The sequence below is a fragment of the Lutjanus erythropterus genome, chromosome 2, assembly GCF_056507025.1.
Source record: "Lutjanus erythropterus isolate fLutEry1 chromosome 2, fLutEry1.hap2, whole genome shotgun sequence".
NCBI lineage: Eukaryota > Metazoa > Chordata > Actinopteri > Lutjaniformes > Lutjanidae > Lutjanus > Lutjanus erythropterus.
The window spans coordinates 40,127,580-40,149,500 of record NC_139318.1 but is presented as its reverse complement, the minus strand read 5'-3'; the positions used below and the strand labels follow the sequence as shown (position 1 = coordinate 40,149,500).

The 21,921-nt window shown below is 39.8% G+C and overlaps 1 protein-coding gene across 1 annotated transcript in view; it reads left to right on the top strand.

Annotated features, from left to right (window-relative positions):
- The window catches only part of stab1 (stabilin 1), a 96,767-nt gene that overhangs the window by 24,180 nt on the left and 50,666 nt on the right, over positions 1-21,921 (top strand). The window contains exons 16-34 of the mRNA XM_084739564.1: positions 246-299; positions 1,681-1,761; positions 1,857-2,015; positions 2,619-2,681; positions 5,096-5,188; positions 6,626-6,712; positions 6,813-6,924; positions 8,393-8,579; positions 9,963-10,056; positions 11,432-11,590; positions 12,653-12,748; positions 13,871-13,966; positions 14,311-14,358; positions 14,667-14,800; positions 18,196-18,307; positions 19,425-19,502; positions 20,538-20,639; positions 20,737-20,841; positions 21,277-21,411. Coding sequence (XP_084595690.1) covers positions 246-299; positions 1,681-1,761; positions 1,857-2,015; positions 2,619-2,681; positions 5,096-5,188; positions 6,626-6,712; positions 6,813-6,924; positions 8,393-8,579; positions 9,963-10,056; positions 11,432-11,590; positions 12,653-12,748; positions 13,871-13,966; positions 14,311-14,358; positions 14,667-14,800; positions 18,196-18,307; positions 19,425-19,502; positions 20,538-20,639; positions 20,737-20,841; positions 21,277-21,411 — 1,995 coding nt within the window. The remainder of the gene's footprint in view (positions 1-245; positions 300-1,680; positions 1,762-1,856; positions 2,016-2,618; positions 2,682-5,095; positions 5,189-6,625; positions 6,713-6,812; positions 6,925-8,392; positions 8,580-9,962; positions 10,057-11,431; positions 11,591-12,652; positions 12,749-13,870; positions 13,967-14,310; positions 14,359-14,666; positions 14,801-18,195; positions 18,308-19,424; positions 19,503-20,537; positions 20,640-20,736; positions 20,842-21,276; positions 21,412-21,921) is intronic.

Genomic DNA, 21,921 nt, shown 5'->3' with positions numbered 1-21,921 from the left:
AACAGGGTCACACAGAATATTTTGTCAATTATTTGTTGCAAATAACTCTCTGAGTACAATGGAATAAACAAGTCACAAGCATCCTTTCACTTTAATTGTATTATTATGAGCAAGAGACACTTGATTCTGTTGAAAAGTTGCAGAGCAGAAATAGTTGATCTGCCATGTCAGTTAAATGTTTGAACTTGTTTGGATTTAATGTCAGTATGGCTGCTGTGAAAAAATAATGTTCTCTCTTTTTTCAGGCCAAATATAAACTTCAGGAACTTCTCAGACACCATGTTTTCTCCCAGGCAGTGGTAAGACACCCCCACCACCTCCATCACCTTCTTTCTCCTTTTCTGTCTTTTTGATACAGTTGCTAGTGAAAACGGCAGAGAAAGAAATGCTTTTCTGTCCAACTCTTGGGCAAATTGACATGATCCAATTAACCCTTCAGTAAGCACCACCTTCTTAGTTACTGTTGCTACACCTGTCTTCCATTCTTGCACTGCATTTATGCAGTTTATGGTGATAACGGTGGCAGATTTAACATCAGTGTTGGGAGAAATCGTTGAAACATGATGTCTTTGATTCATTGGAGAAGCAAACTAAAGCAGCTTCTCATTTCAAGGTGATGACTGTGAATATTGTTGGCTAAAATAACAACTATTTCATAAGTGTAGCTGACTGAGTTGGCTGAGAAGTCTGTTTCAAGCTGATGTTTTAATGTTTCCATTTGACACATTGTAAAACAAGAACCCTGTGAAACTGTATTTGTACCTAACAGCTGCATACATGATATAACATTAATGCTAAAAGACTGAGGCTAAAGCTAGCTTACATCTCAGCAAACATTGGTCAGATGGTGAAATACAGCAGGTATATCTGAATGATAGATGACAGAAATGCGCTCATTAACGTGGGAAAAGTAAACACAGGGATGAGATTAGTGCTTGAGACGGGTCACCGAGCCAGACCAGGTGGGCCATGTCCGTGGAAGATAGCCGGGATACAAGCTAAGCTAACACAGCTTAGACATGAGACAGCGAGCCAGAGTGAGATGCATCATCACTGACCTACTTTGATTCTGCATCAGCCCTCATCCTCCTCCTCCTCCTCAAACCCCCACAGAACAAATGCAGATGCAGTGGTATCTAACAAGTTTGGCTGGAGGTGAAGTTACTGCAGCTAGTAAGCTAGTGTTAGTTTGCCGGAGATGCTAATGTTTGCAGCTTATGTTAAAGCAGATGAAGACGAAGAAGAGAAGTTGTCTGTTCACCACGTGTGCTCTTGCTTTCATGTTTTTTGAAAGAGTACAAGAAAGATTTCACTGTCCAGACTCATGAAACGCTGAGTATCGCTCCTCTCAGAGCCTCCTGATCACCTTCAACATGTAGAGAGGTGCAAAGGTTGACAGCTTTAGTTACGGTTGCTAAGCTGTGATTGGACAGTTGCTGTTTGGAGGTGGGGCTTAGAGTCAATTAGTCAATTTCTTTTCTGCAGATGATGAACCCTTAAATTTAAATGACCCCATGACCTTTCCTATAACACCACCCTCAGGACAAACTTTACATTTGTAGCTCCACTGTTTGTAAAGTAGTAAGAGTATCTAAACCAGCCACAAATGAGACTTTAATTAAAAAAAGAAAGAAAACAACAAAAAAATCTTTCTAGTTGATGATTATTTTCTGTCTGTAGCTGACAGTCGACGAGTTGGCTGCTCTCCCTCAGATTCAGACGATGGCCAATCAGATTGTCACCATCACTGTGTCCGATGATGTAAGTGTCTCTTCACAGCGTCTCTCATGATTTCATTTGTTTTCTAACATTAGCAGTTTTACATTTACACCAGGTGCTCCCTCTTCCCTCTCCAGGGTAAGATCCTGCTGGGTGAGAAGGGCGTCCATCTGGTGAGCACCAACATTGTGGCTTCCAATGGGATCATCCATATGATCGACGGGCTTCTGTACCCGCCGTCCATCCTTCCCATCCTGCCTCACCGCTGTGATGTCATCGATAACAAGATCACCATAGTGAGTAGACACTCACAAAAATATGTTGTGTATTTTAGATTCTCAAAAAGCAAAAAAGAGTCACACTGTCTTCTGCACTTGGAGTCCAAGATTTAATAACATTGTATAACATTTAATCTTAGATTAAAAGTGCGGAAGACAGTGTGTAAGGGTGTTTTTGCTTTTTATCGTCAATCCATGGTCGTCTTCTGCACTATCAACTTACAAATGTGGAAAAGTTCTTTGCTCTTTGATATTTTAGATTCTTCAAAGTAGCCACCTTTTGCTTTTGATGGCAGCTGTGCACACTGTTAGTATAATCTGAACTATTTCTTATAAAAATAAAGAATAAACATTGAATGAGGTAATAAATCACCGTGTAAAGGCGTGCACACCTGTCAAAGACTGTAACTCTGATCTGTCCAGTTACCTGTCTAACCGGCTTGTTCAGTACTTTAACTACATGCCAGCAGTGATAACAGTAGTCATCACGGACAAAATTACTTCTTCCAGCATCTCCAGATTTATAATGAAGGAAATAAAAAGGCCAGTAGAAGCTTAAAGCTAATTGTAATGCTAACATTAAAGGGTAAGTATTAATTTTTTCTGTGTTTGTGTTCTCAGGGTCCATGTGTTCACTGCAATTACCTCTATGAGACCGAGTGTCCCGAAGGCAGCACTGAACTGGTAAAACAAATTTTTATTACTGCAATATGTTAAAGCTGAGCTACTGAACCCAAGTGTGAGACACAGAGGCCCCGTTAAGACCTGGTTTTAATGTGCGTCCTTGGTGATCTGATCCCAAGTGGACTGCTTTGAACATGTGAGTTCACATCTGACATTAAAATGAGTGACCACTTGTGATCAGATCTCACTTGTCTGCTCTGTATGCAAATAAATACAGGGCTGTTTTGTCAGTTTAATGTCCATAAGGCCATTTATTTATTCTTTTTTCAGTTCAGCACCACATTAAACTCCTATCAGCTACACAGGACACTTTGTTGTCCACTCTTGCTCTTGCAGTATCCTGGATTTGAAACAAGTCATTTAAACATATATAAGCATATTTCAGTTGGCTTTTCTTAATTAGACTTTAATCTGAATGGAGGATATTCTGATTAAGACATGTTGAACGCTGATATTATTCAGGTTTTAGGAGCACATGTAAACATCAAATCCAGAATATGCATCTCAGTTTGTGATACATAATGTCATCTGCTCTGTGCTGCAAACAAGCCAAATAGTTTTCAGGTCTGGCATAGAGATACATGCACAAAAGAGAATTTGTGGTCAGAGGGAAAAACACCTACTTTTAAGCATTATTGTAAACCTTTGATAAACATACTTTTGGATACGCACAAATATCACACTGCTGAAGTTTTCTAGAGGGTGGTTAAATGAATGAAAGAGGGAGGCTGAGTTTTCATGGTCAAGCATGTCTGTCACATTAGAAAACTTTGAAAAAATAATATGACAAAAAGAAGCATCGATAACCAGAGAATGCATGGCTGCATGTAAACAGGAATGGGATATTGTCTTTTTCAGAGTAAAGGTAAAACCTGTAATATTGTGTGCATGTAAACATAGCCACTGATAAAGCAGTGTGGTCACATGCGGCCCAGAACACCTCCGAATGTGGTCAGACAGAGCGGATCTCAAATGCATCCAGAGTTCGTTCACACTTGTGCTCAGAACTGTCCACTTGTGATCCGGTCACTCAGGACTAGGGCTGGTTATCAGTACTCTAAGGTAACCACCATAAACACCAAGCAGCACTGAAACTTCTCCAGTGAAACGATACCTGCGATCAATCCTTTCCATATCCAGACTTAGAAAACAATATCCAGTCCTACTCAGGACGCATGTTAATAGCAGGTCTGAACACGGCCAGAGAGGCGAGGAGACTAGAGTTAATATGAAGAATTTTTGGAGGCTGAGGGAATGGATATAAGCCAGGAATGAGCTGGGAAGAGGGGAAGCCTGGGAGCGTGGGGATCTGGGCTGGTGGGTAGTTAAGCTGAGCAGGGGAGGGGAACCAGGGCTAAGCTGAGAAGTGTGTCGAGAGAGGGACGGACAACTGAGCTGAGCTGGTCCAGAGAAAAATCTGTAGCGTAGCTGAGCCGAGCGGGGATCCAGGGTAAAGATATGAGGCCAAGAGGACAAAGGCCTGGAGACAGGAACCGGAGCAGAGCAGATGGAACTGCAGGGAGAGGAGAAACAGGCAAGACTTCCGTGAACTACAGTGTGGCAGAACTGAGTTCTTGTACAGTAGGAGTCTTGATTACAGGATGGGATGCAGCTGGTGAGTCTCTGCTCTGGCACACCTGTCTCCACTCAGGCAATCACACACCACAGAGAGAGAGAGAGAGAGAGAGAGAGAGAGAGGCTGCAGGCTCAGCAGAGGTAGAGAGCATGACAGAACATGTCTATTAGATTCTATCCAGAGCGCCCATATTATAGAAAATAACTACTGATGTGGGAATCTGCGCAAAAAGTCATAAATTGTGAGTTTGGCAGTCCATGAGCAAAGATTAAGCAACTGTAAGGTAAAAAAAAGTGTTTCTTCAACTACAGGCATTTTTGATTCTCTAAAATTAGTAAAAAATATTGTGATTTTTATTTTAAGCATCATAGTTTGTCATAAATATAAATAAGTACTCCAAATTCCATATAGATGTTACAATATTAATCTGGAAAATTATCATGTTTTTGGTTTTCACCATTTGTTCTTATACATTTTCATCCATCTTGCGACATAATACATTTTCTATCAGGCAATCAGAGCAGAGTATGACATTGAGAGTATGCATTTGACACTGAGAGCCAGAATCTTCCAGAAAATTCCCAGATATAGAATATGGGCATTTAAATTATTTTCTGACATCGGATTTTAGCCTGTGCTTTAGTCTTCTTGGTGTGACAATTAAATAGTTTATTACATTGCTTTAAACCTTTTTTTTTTTTTTTACAAAGAATTTCCTGCTTTTTTTCTGATTCAGTTGTGCAATTTGTGCACAGTTTTTTTCTCAACAATATTATTTCCTACCCCATGAAACCTGGACAAGAACAGAAAGCCAATAAATCTGTGTGTTTGTCTCCAGGACCGTCATCATGTCGGCTGTGATTACGTCACGTCTCCTCTCAGACCGACGCTCAGTAAAGGCTGCGCAAAATACTGCAACACCACCAGACAGGTGAGAGCGAGCTCAGTAAACTCATCCATAAATGCCGACATAATCAGGCTCCTCAGGTGCTCACTGACCTTGTGGTTCCACTCAGAGCTTCAGGCTCAGTAACACGTGGAACATCCCATGGGAATTGTAAATCCTCATTTGGACAAATTTCTTTTTCTGTCTGTGGAATTCTTTATCTACAGAACTCAAAATGCATTGTGATTTAGATCACTTTAAACTCAAGATGAACCAGTTTCTGGAGTGGAATTAGTCACATAGTCATGAATAATCTGGTGCTTCTTATTCTTTGGTGCTATATTATGTATTGCAGTTTGTGTATTGTATTGTTCTTTTGGTATTTGCTGGTTGTTTGTGTTTTGTGCCGTCTCTTGTGTATTTGTTGCTGAGTCTTTTGTATATTAAAGGCCCAGCGAGGGATGGGCAGTGCAAATTAGCGCAGGCTACAAATGCTACGGGGTGTGGCATTGATTTAAGATACATACTTGTCCCTATACAAATAAACATTAAATAAATAAATAAATAAACATGGCATCAGATGCTTTATTTTTAGCTTCATTCATCTTCCCCTCAGCTGTCTTTCCTACTAATTCTGCCTGAAGTGTGAAAATGTTTACTACTTTAATATGCTCACCTTTCTCCCTGCTTGTGTCTGATCTGTTGATTTTCTTCATCAGCTTCCAGAACACCTTGTCCGCTACCTGCCCAGCAACAAACAGCAGCCAGTCTAAGTTCGCTACATGTACTTAGTGTAACATTTAGCAGCTAAAGAGCCAGATAGTTGGTGGAGATGAAAAACAGAGCTAAAAGAAGAACAGATTGGATTAAGATTAATCAGGTGGCCAGAAACATGTCTCTAAATGAACGATAATGTTGCTGGATGTGTAAATAAGCAGGTATAATATGTAACCTTTCCACAGTAAAATGTTTAAAAATGCTAGACATATGTTATATATTTTATTGAGCTGTGCACTTGCGTTATCCCAAATGTTCATAGCCCCCAAAAAAATCACAATTTACACAATGAAAAGGTACATTTCCTAAGGCTTGTAGTTGCTGTAACTTCTGGGAAAACACGGGATACATCGGGTTTGTCAGAACGTGACTAAATGTAACATGAATAAAACTTTAGTGCATTATCATATCTGTGAACATGATTTTTTGAGACAGGTTTTCATCTGCGCAGGTGGTTGTCTCTCATGATCCCACACTTCATGATGTCATCAAACTATGTATTTTTTTGGTTTTTTTAATGTGAGAGACCCCTAGCAGCAGCAATAACATATTGCGTGTTTAAAATGTAATAAAACATTGTGTTCACTGCTTGTGTTCAGGATCTTTGTGTTTTAATCTGTATATGTAGTCAGCACCTGTCTGCTGTTTTAAACTGTGTGTGTATGTGTGTGTGCATGTGTGTGTGTGTGTGTGTGTGTTTCACAGGTAGCAGAGTGCTGTAAAGGTTTCTACGGTCCGGACTGTAAACCCTGTATTGGAGGATTCCAGCATCCCTGCTACGACAAAGGAACGGTGAGCAACAAACAAACAGCTCTGTCACTGAAGCTTCATTTCCCAACTGATGTGTCTTATTTATTTATTTATGTCTTTTTTTTTTCTTAACCACATGCAGTGCTTTGACGGTATCCATGGCAACGGCTCGTGCAGCTGTCAGTCAGGTTTCAAGGGTGTCGCCTGCCACATCTGCTCAGATCCATCCAAGCATGGAGACAAGTGTGACGAAGGTAACAGCTCCTCCTCTTGAACAGTCGGAGAGCAACGTAATGTTTAATCTGTTTCAGCTCTAACACGTCTCTCTCTCTCTCTCTCGTCACATATTCAAACAAGTCTGACATTATTCTCAGTCACTCATTCACTGCTCCGACTCCTCTACTCAATTTGACATCATCCTACACAATAAACACTCAACTCAACATTGAGATTTTGCACACCTGTTAATCATTGTCATTATCACATTATCACTGTAGATTCTCACCACAGTAATTTTTGCATCTATAAAATGCAAAGCATTGCCTTATGGGATTGTTAGCAGAAAGTAATATACATGCCATGGACAACATTTGAAAACATTTAAGGACACTTTATAGGTGATAATGGTGGACAGTAAATATAGTGCACTATAAATAAAGAGTGGTTGAAAACAAAGAGAGCCACATTAGTGGAAATTATCAGTATTGCATTACAGTTTTAATGTTCACTGAAAAAAAAACTTTGATTATATTGAAGTACTGTAGCGCTGCAGAGATGCACTGACCTACAAATCTTGTTCTCCAGATGAAAGAAAAAAAACATCACATTGAAAATTAAAATGAAATTTGTGATGCTAAAATGTTCATTCCCACTCATCTTGAATTATACTGCAACATCAGTCAAAATAATCACAATATATTGTTACTAGGGGTGGGAATCTTTGGGCACCTGCTGATTCGATTACGATTCAGAGGATACGATTCAATTGTAAAACAATTATTGATGCATCTTTAATTTATATATATTGTATATTTTCACAACACACACTTCTTTTTGTCTCACTGAATAAGGATTCATCACTTGCCATTTTTTAAAAACAGTGCATTTGTAATAAGAAACAAGAGAATTGAATTGAATTCATTTCCATTATATTTTATTAAACTAATCGAGTTACATGGCTTCTCATGTTTGTTGTGCTGCCAAAATATTTTATTTTAGCACGACACAGCTTACATATAACGTGGCTCTTGTCCAGTTCGCTTCTGCCGTCGACATTGTAGAAGCGGAAGGGTCTCCACATGTCTGCTTTTAAATTAGAAGGAGGTGTTCGGATCTCACGGCGAGGTGGCTGGTGGTCAGCCATGTTTGTTTTCCTCTGTGCGCGTGTTGGCGTGTCCGCTCCAGGTGTGCACCCCAAAGTGTCCCGGAGATGACGCGTACTGCGCTTCTTAGTTCCGCATTATTTAGGACCTTCTGTATTACTCTAATTAACAGATTTAAATGATCAGAATTTGGACGTTTGTGAATCGATTCAGATTCATCCATGTCCGAATCGCGATGCATCTAAGAATCTGAAATTTCCCCCACCCCTAATTGTTACCATATCATGCAGCCCTATTGTGGCAGTGTGTTTCACCTGGTGTGACAAACAGTATCCCCACTGTGACATATGCAACTAACCTGAAGTTATCACATTGTGTGTGTGTGTTTGTGCATCTGCAGAGTGTCACTGTGTCCACGGTGTGTGTGATAACCGTCCAGGCAGCGGTGGTGTGTGTCGGAGAGGATCCTGTTTGGAGGGATATTCTGGAGACAACTGTGACAGGACGGCAACGCCCTGCAACTCTGATGGACTGCATGAACACTGTCACATCCACGCATACTGCACACAAACAGGACTGCATACTCAGTAAGATACGACCACTGCTACTATTACTGCAACTGCCAGTGTTAATTTTGGCATCTGATTCTTTTTTATTTTAAATCTTTCAAAGGTCTGGTGTGTAACAGTTAGTGATATTTATGTTTCATGTATAATCACCTGAAAATAAGAATGATTGTGTTTTCATTACACTAGAATGAACAGTTTATATCTACAGAGGGTGTGGATCCTCTTTCATCCATGGCAGCAGTCATGTTGTTTCTACAGTAGTCCAGAATGGACAAACCAAACACTGGCTTTAGATATAGTCAGTCACATTTTATTGTGGGTTTCATGGCCCCAGTAGTTTTTCCTACATGCTTTGTAGGGGAGTGTGAGGCGAGTGGTATTCACTGGGTTGCAATCTCCAACCTCACTGCTAGATGCCACCTAATCTTACACATTGGTCCTTTAACTAAAATGTGTATTAGTATCTTGTTTTTGACATGAGTTTCATTTTTGTGGTGAATTTTTAGTAAGCACTCAGAAGCTTCAGCTCTCACCATCTTGCTGCTTACAGTGTGTTTACAGATTGCTTAAATCATTCTGCTCTGCAGTTATACAGCAGAAAACCTCAGTAAATCCAGCTGTCATCCCAAACTCTGGCTGTTTGAACAGAACTACTCAGTCTGTGACTGTCGTTTGTGCTCAGTTGACACCATGCAGTTTTCTGCTCTCCGCTGCAGAGCAGCTGATCAGCAAAAGGCTGCATTCACTTATTGTTCACTGAAATACTGGTCACTGTGTGAGTTGAGCTTGAGATGAGCAGCTAAAACATCAGATAACATTAATGCAGTAACATTCCTTCAGTGACAGTCCACAGGAAGCTCAGCACTGCCAGGCTTTCTCTCTATGAGCTTGCTTGACAAAACCTAAAACCCCAGTCAGAGAAAACGGGTATTATGATGGTCGTTATGAACTTAATTTGTTAACCCAGGCTCTCTTCTTCAGGCTCTGTGTACACTCACATAAGAAGGGGTGTTTGGTTCATCCTGAGCCTCCCACTTTAGTCCAAATGATGAAGTAATTATAATGGATAGCTGTAAAAACATTAAAAATATGTTGTGGCAAAAACAACACTGTTGCTGCAAATAAGGCAGGAGGAGAATGCTGTCAGAAAATGACAAATCGACTGAATGTGATCTCAATGCTTCCATTTATCTCTTAATGACAGCTGCACATGAAACAATGAAACTCGATACGGCAGATTTAAACATGATACTGTCGGTCTGACACAGTCCCATAGTGAAGGATACATAGAATTCACTTATAAGCAGCAAATCAGGATGAAGCTTAGAAATATTATTCAAAGTGATCTAATTGCTTCATTACTCATTACATTTAGCACGCTATGTTTGTGTGTTGCACCAGGTGTGTGTGCAGGGATGGATACGACGGTGACGGTCATTCCTGTTCTCCCATCAACCCCTGCCTGAAGAGCAACCGAGGAGGCTGTGACACCAACGTAAGACTTACAGCTCATTGGTGTGTGTAAACTGATCTGAGTAGCACTAATATTTCAATGCGTTGTTTTATGCAAACAAGTCTGGCGGACAGACAAAATGTTGAGTCTATAAAGATGTTTAAAGCCTTATTTAACAGCTGAGACAGTGCAAGCAGACTGAATACTAACTGGACACAGTTTTATCACCCCGTGTCTGTAAGGTCTTAAGTAGCTCATCTAAGAGTCCTTCTTGTTAGGGATGCACAAGAATGATTGTTTAGTGTCGGCCATTCAAGGAGAAGCCAAATCACATTCCTTCAATGCTACAAATTTAATTATCAATCTTAAGAGCAATTATCCTGATCATTATGATGAATTTGTGAAGGACAAAGAAACCGGCACCCGTGAGAAAAAGCCTGTCAGCAGTAGTTTTCTTATTTTGCCCAGTTAATGTGTCCATTTTGAAAAGCACTGTATTGTATATCTGCATATGCCAGTGGAACATCATGATAAGAATAGGAATAATAATATGCTAATACCATTACAAGAGAGACTAAAAAAATATGTACACATATTGAAAATGGCCAAAATTAGTTGGGAAATATCACCATATCAGCAAAAAATCAAATATTGTGCATCCTTTGTTTGGACAGTAAAGAGTTAAAAGCTCACTGATGTACTGGTCACGTAAAGCCTCGTGAGTAATGAGCAGAATTTTAAAGTGGATTCTTAAAGAAAAAGAACCAGTTCATAGAATCCACTCAAATAATTTTCAAGAGAGAACCTCAGTGTCCCTGAACACAGAACAGAAAAGAGTGAACCGAGAAGAGACAGGGAAAGCAAGTGGGAAAAACAAAGTAAGCTTAATACTTTTATATTTGTTTACTTGAGTAAACACATTTTTATAGAGTCCTGGCCTCACGCTCTGCGCGCTGTCCTTGGCTGGGGGAGACACACTGCTGCCCAAAGGCTGACAACGAAAATGATTCAGAACACGACAAAAAAATAAATAAAGGCAGAGCGCAGAGATTCTACAGATACAGACAAGTGCCACAACACTTCTAGTGTGTCACAAGTGATGAGTGAGGATTATTTGTGTATTCCATATATTATTTTTTTAGGAATTTCCTGCATATTATACCTAAGTACCTGAGTCCTGCAATAAAAGCTGCTTGGATTTCCACATGATCTTTCTCGTGTTCATCCTGTGAGGACCGCCTGCTAAACACCTGCTCTGAATGTAAACAAACACATGCCACCGTGTCCAGGATCACCTCTGTTCATATGGATTCACATACAGAATATATAATATTGGTCAACTGCCAGTTTCTGTGGTGTGTTGTTGACTTTCAGATTCAAACATGCCATCATAAACCCCCCCCATCTCTCTCCACAGGCGGGGTGTGTGTATGTGGCTCCAGGTAACGCGTCGTGCGTGTGTGTTGAGGGTTGGACAGGTGACGGCATAGTGTGCGTGGAGATCAATAACTGTCAGCTGGATAATCGAGGAGGCTGCAGCCCCAACGCTGATTGTAACCACATTGGACCCGGACAGGTCAGTTCCTAATTATTAATGATGGATAATGAGCTGTTATTAATTTAACAGCAGGGCAGCATATCAGTGTATGACACTAGATATCGTGAATATCGTTATGTAGTGATGTAGCATAAGTGTTGTCTTTTCCTGGTTTAAAGGTATAAAGTGATGTGATTTTCTGAACTTACAGACTGTTCTACCTGTGCTATTATTTGCCTTTACCTGCTTAGTCATTATATCCAGTTTACTTATGACTATTTATCAAAAAATCTCATTGGTTTGATCTTTTGTGAAAGCAACAATAATCACCCCCACATTAAAAATATTGTGATATTTACTCATTTTATCACCTCAGCTGCTTCCTTCCCTTGGACTACACAACATGTTGTCAGTTATGACCTGCATGATCAATAATTGTCGATCTTGACTGATATGAAACTTCACTGTCTTGATAGGTATTTCAGCTATATTGCTATTAACACTTGGGAACTGCTCAATGTTCTCATCTTACTGAAGGGAAACTGACACTGGCAGTGTTTTCTTAAGTGTTTTTTGATTTTTTCACTCTTCTGTCTCACAAATACAACAATCCACATCAACTCAGAGAGATGTGTGGCACTACAGTACACTCCAGTCCAAGTCTATTCTCTTTTATTGTCGTTATTATATTGTATATATGATTTATTAAAGCTACTACGAGGAACTTTTCTAATTTGTTGATTTTGAAGGCTCCCTGTGGATATATGCGGTAGTGTTTTCGGCATAGTAACTGCAAAATATAATGTGAAAAATAAAATTATTTTAATAAAAATCTTCTCCCGCTTCATTTTAACTGGCTGACATACTATTAACTGTAACTTTGCCAGAGAGAATGTAAACACGGGCTTGTTTCACCTGATTTCAAAGAGAATCCAGCCCAGTGGCAGCTGGCAGATGGTCTTGTTTGCTTGTGTAGGTCATAAAGAGGTGTCAGTGAGTTGGTTTAATAATCAGTTAAAAACTCCTTGTAGTAGCTTTAACTACTGTAGTTAAAAGTAAGCGGCCTGACAGTAAATGCTGTGTAACTGTGTGTATGTGCAGAGTGAGTGTGTGTGTAAAACAGGTTACATGGGGGACGGTATCGTGTGTGACCTCGTTAACCCCTGCCTGAAGAAGAATGGAGGCTGCCATGAACTGGTAAACACACACTCACACACAAAACACACAAAGTGGATCATATCATGTCAGCCATGATAACTTTTGTAATTTCTGAGGATTTAAAGTACGGGTTTTGTTGTCGTCATTGTGGGTCACAGTAACTAACTCACCTCCTCTGTTGTAGAAATTCATGAAATGAAACAAAACATTATATGTCAGAAAAAGCACCACGGGCCTCACAACACTTTCCAAACGTGTTTCAGTTTCAACATAAATGACTTCAGATGTTTTTCCTCTCAGTCGCTGAATCTCTGTTGCTGAGACTTCTGCCTTCATCGTAACGGTGGTAAATGATTTGTTGATCCCAAAACATCCACTAGTTACAGCTGAAAAATATGGGCCTCATGCATGAATGTTTTTCTCTTATATTTGTGTTTAAACAGAGCAGTAAGATGAAAACAAGACAAGCAGTTATAGTTATACATTTTCTGCCTTTTTTGCATGCATTTGACGATTCATCGATCGCGATTATTGAGCCTTGTGGAGACGATGCCTTGATGCACTCATGAGTAAAGCCGAATATAAACTGATTTAAACTGTGGGCTTAATAGGAGAACTATAGATGCATGCAGCTGTCCATGTACATGTCCATTTGGGACTAATCCAGCCTCAGTAAACAGTGGACTGTGATATGTCACCAGTCTCTTTTTGGAAGATCCCAGTAGATAGCAGTAAGTACTTGTACATGAGGGGCTCATTGTGTCTCTGATCTAAGTTGAGGCTTCATTACGGCACACATTACAGAATCAGTCTCTGTAACCTAGTCATCTTTAAGTATAAACATTTATAATTATTAAATGAATAAATGTTTGTATAGCATTTTCTTGCATGTGTTCATAAGGCTGGCCAACATTACTTTTTCATCATGATATTCCTCAGCACAAAACGCAAGTTGACCTCTGTATGTACTGGCTTACGAGTGGTCTGGAGCAAACGGGAAGTATGGAAGTATTGATGAAAGCTATGAAAGTCCCTGCTGACATTGTTAACATTTTCAGACTTCCAGAGATTAAAGTTGTAATACTTCTACTAAGGATATTGATGTGCAGTATGTTCGTGTTATGAGTGACAGTGATCTCTATCTGCTGCACACTCTGTCAGGCAAAGTGTGAGCCGAAGGAGGCCGGAACTCACACCTGTACCTGTCCCGACGGCTACGGTGGAGACGGAACCACCTGTTACGGAACATTAATGGACGTAAGTATTCAGACTGGAATAATGTACTAATGTCCCGATCCAAGTCCCTTAATACTGAGTTTCTGCTGATCTGCATTCGATTTGATAGTTCTCTTTACCTAAATCAGGGGTCTGCAACCTTTACTTGAAAAAGAGCCATTTTTCGTCCAAAAAAAGAGTCAAATCTGAGATTGAATTGAGCCCACCCTGTTGTCAATGAGTCATTTTTTTATTGTTCAATATATTGTTACATCCCTACTGCCACTATATTCATCAAGAGTGCACAGTCTGGAATCCCATAATAACTCTGTGTGTGTGTGTGTGTGTGTGTGTGTGTGTGTGTGTGTGTGTGTGTGTGTTTTTAGGAGCTGGACATATACTTAAAGCTGTACAGTTTCTACCGACTGACACAGGTGTGTAAGAAACAGACTCACTGCTCACTTATTCACTGTTCTACTTTAAAACTTGTGTGATGCATCTGAATGCCACAGATTCAGACTAAGCAACATCTTGGCGACCAGACCAGTTTTTACTAAAGTTATCTCGTTTTATCTAAACTGAAATGCACCCAAAAAATAAGAATAGACCCTGCCTGTAAATCCTTTCTTTCCCAGTAGATGTAGCTGCTGTAGTTATGAGGCTGGTCAGTGGTTTAACAAATAATTCATCAGTAAAAGATGACATAAATTGTTCTTTTGTGTGTGTGTCTGTTTGTTGTCAGAGGTACTCTGCCACCGCTGAGGACCTGAGTGGGAACATCACGGTGTTGGTTCCGTCCAGAGAAGCTCTGAGGAACATGAGTTCAGCTGATAGCTCGTTCTGGCACAGCCGACACCACCTGCCTCACTTCCTGCGGTGAGTCACCTCACACACTGCTGTTACAGGTGTAACACACACAAATACTTTGCTCACTAAGCTCAGGAATGTAGCAGTACTTTGATTTTGTGTGTCAAGATCCACAAGAGACATCGCGTCTGTAAATCCTCGTTTTCCGTCTTCTCCAGAGTCGGATGAGAAGATGAATATCACTTTTCTCTCTGTGTGTCCTCTACAGAGACGTCCAAGACATGTCAAACCTAGTGTAGCACAAAGAAGAAAATCTGCAAATCTTGTCATGTGACTAGCTGCAAGAAGGATTTCCCAAAATGTGTGACTGTTGCTTTACTTTGCCGGCTAAAATTAGTTCAGTGGAGAAAACTTTGGTTCATTTTTTTAACCCTGAAAACATAATCTTACACAGCAACACTTAAATAATAAACAGTGAGGCTACAGAGAAGTCATATGTGTGGTGCAGAGTGTTTTCAGAGATTTCCTCCAGGTCAGCGTGAGCTTGATGACAGACATCTCATCAGAAAATAATATCAACTAAACTATTTGCTTGGACGATTTCTTCAGAGACATGATTTACAGATAAATATGTATCAAGCAACTTTATTTTGTGAGTGACATCCAGACAAGAGGTCTGCAGTGGACCAAACTGTCTAACTTCTTCTTCAGCTTTTGAATAATGTGAGCAACAAGGAGGCATCATGGTTTTGGGTTGTCCAACCGATATCTCAGGAAGGCCTTGAGAGAATTTCTTCAAACTTGACGCAAACGTCCACTTGGACTCAACGATTATTATGACAAAATTTCACATATATTTATTTATTTAATACCTTTTATTTAATTCCTTCAAACTTTTCACTACATATGTTGTAAGTCAGACAGATGTAAAGTACAACTTGACTGATTGGCGATGGCATTGTCTGTATGTTTGTGGTCAAGACTCCCAGTGTTTTCTTTGTGTCTCCTTGTACATTTTTGTATTATTAGTTGGACTTCGCACACTTCGGCCTTTGGGCCTATACTATGAAGCAGGTTCAACATACCCAGGATATCAATAAGTGATCTGGCTTGACTAAACCTAACAAAGGCCGTCAAGGATAAGCGGTCACATGAAGCTGGTTATCAACTCGGTAAATCAACCCAGGGCTTCCCAATCTAGCGTGTTCACATGAAAAGGGCGGCGTTTGCAGCATCTGACAAATTGCATCATGGACAAGCCTACTGACAGCACACCTAAAAAAGAAGCATAAAGAGGATAGCTATAATAACCATCATAATCCAGACTGAAAGAAAAACTCCTGCAGCTGACACATGCAGGAAGGACAGCTGGCAAAAAAAAAAAATAGCTTTGTGAATAATGATAATGATAATACATTTATTCTACATGGTGCTTTTCAGGATCTTCAAAGACACTTTACATCAATTAAAATGATCAAAAAAACACTCCAAAATATTTTTAACGCACAACATTAATCACACATTAAAATCAGTTAAAGGCGTAAATTAAAATCTTCTCACTGCGTCTTCAAAGATTCTCAGCAGGGTGTTTTCACAAGGATTCTTGTTTTCAGCTGGAAAAAAAACACTTTGGACACAGAGCCTTACAATATCACTGCTCCATCATTAGAGCATGAGTAGATCTGACTCTAATTACATTAATGTATTCAATTAAATTAATGTGCTGCTTAGACGTAGTCTTATGGAGTGTGAGACAGTTTTAGTTCAGTCTTTCAGCTGCACCCAGCGCTGTCACACTGACTTCGGAGAGAAATATATAATTTAATATATGTACTGATCATCTGTCATCTTATCTGCAGACAGATGATCAAATGTATTAAATTATATATGTGTGAGTAAAATCTCTCGTCTTTCGGTCAGAGCACAGAATAAAACAGACTCGGGAGCAAATAAAAAGTAAATATAAAAACATCATTCAAAATGGTCAGTAGGCTGACTTTCATATCTTTTTAAGTACAGCAAGTTCAAGGTTTTAGGTCTTCAATCAACCATTGTTGCTGGATGAAATCAGTGTATAAAAGCACAATGAAAAAGAAGCACAAAGAAAAACACTTTCCTTCCTCTGTGCACCGAGCTCCACAGGATCTTGGTGATGCCCAGTGCTGCTTTTGCATTCCTATTAAACTTTGGATCTCAACTCAGATTGTTGTATGTCTGCATTTGGGTCCGTTCTGTTGTTACTCTGGTTGACTACATGACGACCACACTTTTATGAGTAAGATCTCTGATCAGAGTAACTTATCAAAACATGAGAGGAGCAGAAATAAGGATTTCTCATGATGTGGATGGATATTATCTTAATCTAATTGGCATTTATGAGGGCAAAATTTCAGTGCTAAATCAGTTCATTGGATTTGCTTGCTGTCACTGTTGGGCAAAAACCTTGTATGTCCAGGAAATGAAAAAATAACCTGTGTTTTTAACAACTGTGTTTTTGTAGCTCTTTTTTCAATAGTTTTTTCAATAGTTACATATTTGTAACAACAAAAAAAATTGATATAAATAACACTGATTTTTGAAAAAGTCAAAATATAGAGATGCAAGGTTTGCACCCAACAGTGACAATATTCACAGTTGTGTTTCGACTTCAACTATGATAAACTTTTGCATGTAATTTTTGAAACTGTTACTAATAGTAAAAGTACTAAAGCTAGCTTGTTCTGGCTGGTCAGCGCTTCCATGTTCTAAGTCTGCTCACCAGCCACTGTAGGTCTCAACTTACTCCACAGGTTGTCACTACATCACAAAAAGTCCAACACAACAACATAGAAACTGATTGAGTAACAAGTATTGCCTTTGTTTCCAAAACCTGATATATCTTGTTTCTGTGTCTCACAAAGCTTAATTGTTACACCGGATGACGTGTTCCTTCATCACCATGAACTCACACTCTGTAGTTTATTTTGACTCAGTCACACATACACGGTCCTGCTACTGGAAACACCAAACACCAAAATGTGGAAAATGGTCTCCAACAAATGTCTGCAATGTCTGCCTGTTTAAGTCATCTTTGCTAAAAACTACTTTGCACAAAAGTTTAGGAAATAACTAAGCCTTTAAAGAAAAAAAAAGTTAGCCAGTTGACAGATTTACGTGGCACATTGTTGGCCTCCTCAAGAGATTTGTTGACAATAAGATGGATTGTCAGCATTGTCCTTTGTTGTTACCTTTGACCTGCTCAGGAAGCTGTTTTCTCTGACAATGTTGATGCTTAATCATGCTTGAACTGGATCCACCAGGAAGCTGAGCAACCATTTTTCACTGAACTTCACTGACCCATCTGTCGTCGTGTGAACTGTGAGAGAACGCAGATCCCTCAGACTCAAAACCACATCCACAACAGCACATTGTGAGTTTGAGTTCAGTGACTTGTAACTACTTCCTTATGCTCTTCCTGGTTGCAGGGCCCATTTCCTGCAGGGGATCTACTCATTAGAAGATCTTTACGGACTGGTTGGGAGCAAGCTCCCCACCCTGAATCCCCCCACCTACTGGGAGATCAGCAACAGCAGTGGGGTAAGAATGGGGTAATACTTTAGGAATCACAATGAAATATTGTGATAGTATGGAATTGGGAGATTAGCATATTATCCGAGCGCTGACATACATACACATACAGTATAAACAAAGAACAAACAACCATACACATAACTGAACAGTGTTTCAACATTTTTCAAAAAATAAACATGAATCCAAACAGCATGAGAGTTGTACACAAAATTACATTTATCAAAAAACAAAGTAAGATTAATAGAGTTAGAAGAATTATGCCATTTTATCAGAGATGCCCTCTGATAGTTGAAGTTTCAAATCATTTGTCAGAGCCCCTAAAATTGGCTGAGATTCTTCCAGTCAAGCATTTGTTTTTTTGTTTTTCATGTGTCAGTCAGTGTGCATTACAGTTACATGCTGTCGTTTGACTGATGAGAGAGGGTGAAAGGAGTGGTTGGTAAACAAGTTTCAGCTCTCATTTTTCATCTGTGCCAATGTACACAGAGCAGTTCAACAGCATGACAGGCTGTAAACTTTACAAACCAAGTCTCAGAATCACCACAAAACTAACTGTGATAGAAGAGGACAAGAGTGATGGAAACACAGAGCTGTGTGGTGCACTGTCAGCCACCTCACCATCATCCAAGTGCACCCGTGATGCACACAGAGCAGGTGGTGCTTGTTTTCTCGGTTTTTTTGTGCTTGTTTTGGGCCAGACTGTTATTGTTAATGTCTGACAACATTATGGAAAGGATCATGACAGTGAGAGACCTTATTTTAAGGAGTAAAATATGTTTTGTTTAACCAGAAATGACTGTTAAATTGTTCTTGCCAAGCTCTCCTCCTTTTGCATCATCATCAGCTTCACTCAAACTTAACAGAAACCAAAGAAAACTCACCAAAAATGTCTTGGTTTGTGTTTCCGCTGTTCCAACAATCACCAACTCTACTTTGGTTGAAATAAAAAAATATAAATGACACGAGTGGAGAGACAATTAATTATTTTTTGTTATATTTCTTACCTGAATGGGAGTGATTGAATGTTTCATATCAAATGTATTTGAACAATGTGCACATTTTCCACATGTTGACACTTACTGAACAAGCCAGTATATATTTTACTGTTCTTGTTTTGTTCCAGGTGGTCCGCATTGGAAACGCCTTGATCCTTACCCACAACCTGCCTGCACTCAATGGTTACATCCACGTCATAGACCAGGTGAGAGTCAGCTGCTTAACAGCCAGAGGGCCAAGTAGAGCAGCATACAACATACTGCTGACTTAACTACTCTTAGAGCTTTACCAGTAGTTGAGCTAGTTTGTCCTGATGGTGGAACTAAAGGAATAATCATGGAGTTGTTTGTTCATCCTCTGGAGGTCCACAATAAACTGGTGTGTTGAACAGTCAGATTTATCCTTAAAGATGTAGATATATATTCAGATCATTTTAAGTGAGGTTGTATGAGGTACTTATGGATAGTCAATGCAGTGATGTAGTGGTTTTAACGCCAGAGTTTGCCTGCTGAACTGCTGTGGACAGGGTCAGCAGTAAAACATATTTTAGCCTCTTGAAAAAGGCCCATCTAAAACATCTTTGGCAAAAACTGTAATTTTACCTAATTGAACACCAGTGTTGCTGGTCTACCACTGCCTCAATCTGTTAGTTTGTTCATGTTATTTTGTGGCTTTTGTGTTTAGTTCAGATTCACCAAAGTCATGGAATAACACAAACAAACTAACTGTTCAAGCCGGTAGTAGACTAGGAGCACCGGTGTTCTGTGAGGTAAAATTACTGTTTTTGCAAAAGGAGTCTGGTTGCTTTGGAGAGCATGATATTTGGCTTATGTAACAGAAGTTTCCTCTCATCTGGTTTTGCCATATCATTTAAGCTGATTTATGGGTAGGCCCTTTTTAGTGGCTAAAATATGTTTTGCTGCTGACCCTGTCCACAGCAGTACATTGCTTTGTGTCTGTGCTGGTACTCCTCTCTGCTTCCCCAAACTGGAGGTGTGTCAATGGCCATCTACTGTAGGTAATACACTGACTATGGGTAAGTATCTCATACACCCCCACTTCGAAAAATCTGGACTATCCCTTTAAAGGTCCAGTAAAACAGTCTTAGTTTTCCTAATGTCTGAATCAGGAAGGAATTTGAAGGCAGAGTATCACTGAATGAAAGCAAATTTGAGTCTTTTGGTTTCTTAAAGATATAAACTGATATTCTCTTCATTTGTTTTTGTTTGTTTGTTGTCAGGTTCTGTTCCCATCCCGCTCAGACCTCCCCCCCGAGCCCCCCACCCTGATGGCCTTCCTGAACTCATCCTCCAACTTCACTCTGTTTAGACAATACGCTCTGGTGAGACATCTGTCTGTCTGAACCTTTTTAGTTTTTTTTTTGTTTTTTTTTCCCAGTGTGTTTTATTGTGTGTGTGTGTGCACGTGTTCTTTCACAGATGTACAATCTGTCAGAGGAGCTGCGTGGGGCTGAATTCACCCTCCTGCTGCCAACAGATGACGCCATCAGGCAGCACCTCAGCAGGACTAACTCCTCCATCCTGGTAGGTCCTGATAATAACACAAAAATGGATTGAGGGAAGTCTGAACTGCAACTAAATAACATTTTCACTTCATTCTTCAGTCTGACATGGTGTTTGATTTAGCTGCTTGAAGTTATTTTATTTCTACCAATCAGTAGTGACTAATGTATCCGTCCCATCAGCATCTTTTTCAGGCAACACAGTGGTTATTATGAGCAGTAAACTTTTGTCAATGATAGACATGTATCAATGGTTTATTTTCTGTAAGTTGACTCACACAAACCTGTACAGCTGCAAACATCACATCCGCACTTTGAGACATTTTTCTGGCTCTTTCACATGAAGATGACGTCCTCAGACCTAATTCTATCTAAAAACCTCCTGGTCCGTTGTTTTTCCAACTTGGTAACTGAACTCAATCTGAAGAACTCCGTATTTGACTGTTTGTCTGTTCAGGACTCTGATGTGTTCAAGTACCACCTGATTCTCAGTGACCTGCTCTTCCCTGACCACCTACATGACGGCACAGTGAAAAGCACAATGCTGGGCAGTGACTACCAGGTCCAGTTCCACTTAAACAAAGACAACCAGGTAACAAAAGCTGGACCAGCACAAGCGTCACAGGACCACGCTGCTGCTTTTGTATTCCATGAGATTTTAGACAGATTTCCTTCCTTACAGGCAGCTACAGATTTCAGTTCATTTCAAAATCAAAATGCAGAAAAGTTGTCACAGTCAATATGTAAACAAATTTATCAGATTATAAAACTACATAATTTTTATCTGGTGAGGCAGCTGTGAGGAGCTTTTTTAAAATATTTACGTGATGGTGTGTTCAAGGACATTATGACATCTAACAGTGAGCTGCAGAAAAAACGGAATGAATGGAATAAACAAGTAAACTCACATTACATTTTTCACTGCATTCATATGTGCTTCTCATTTGTCTTCTGAGTTTGATTTTATGACAACCGTGTTTGTCAATAAAATGCTCTTCAGCGTCTGACTGTCAGTTTGAGGATTAACGCTCCGCTGAGGAGAGTTCCTGCTCACTGCTGCAATATGCTGGTGATGATACAAGACTTTGACAGAAAATTAAAC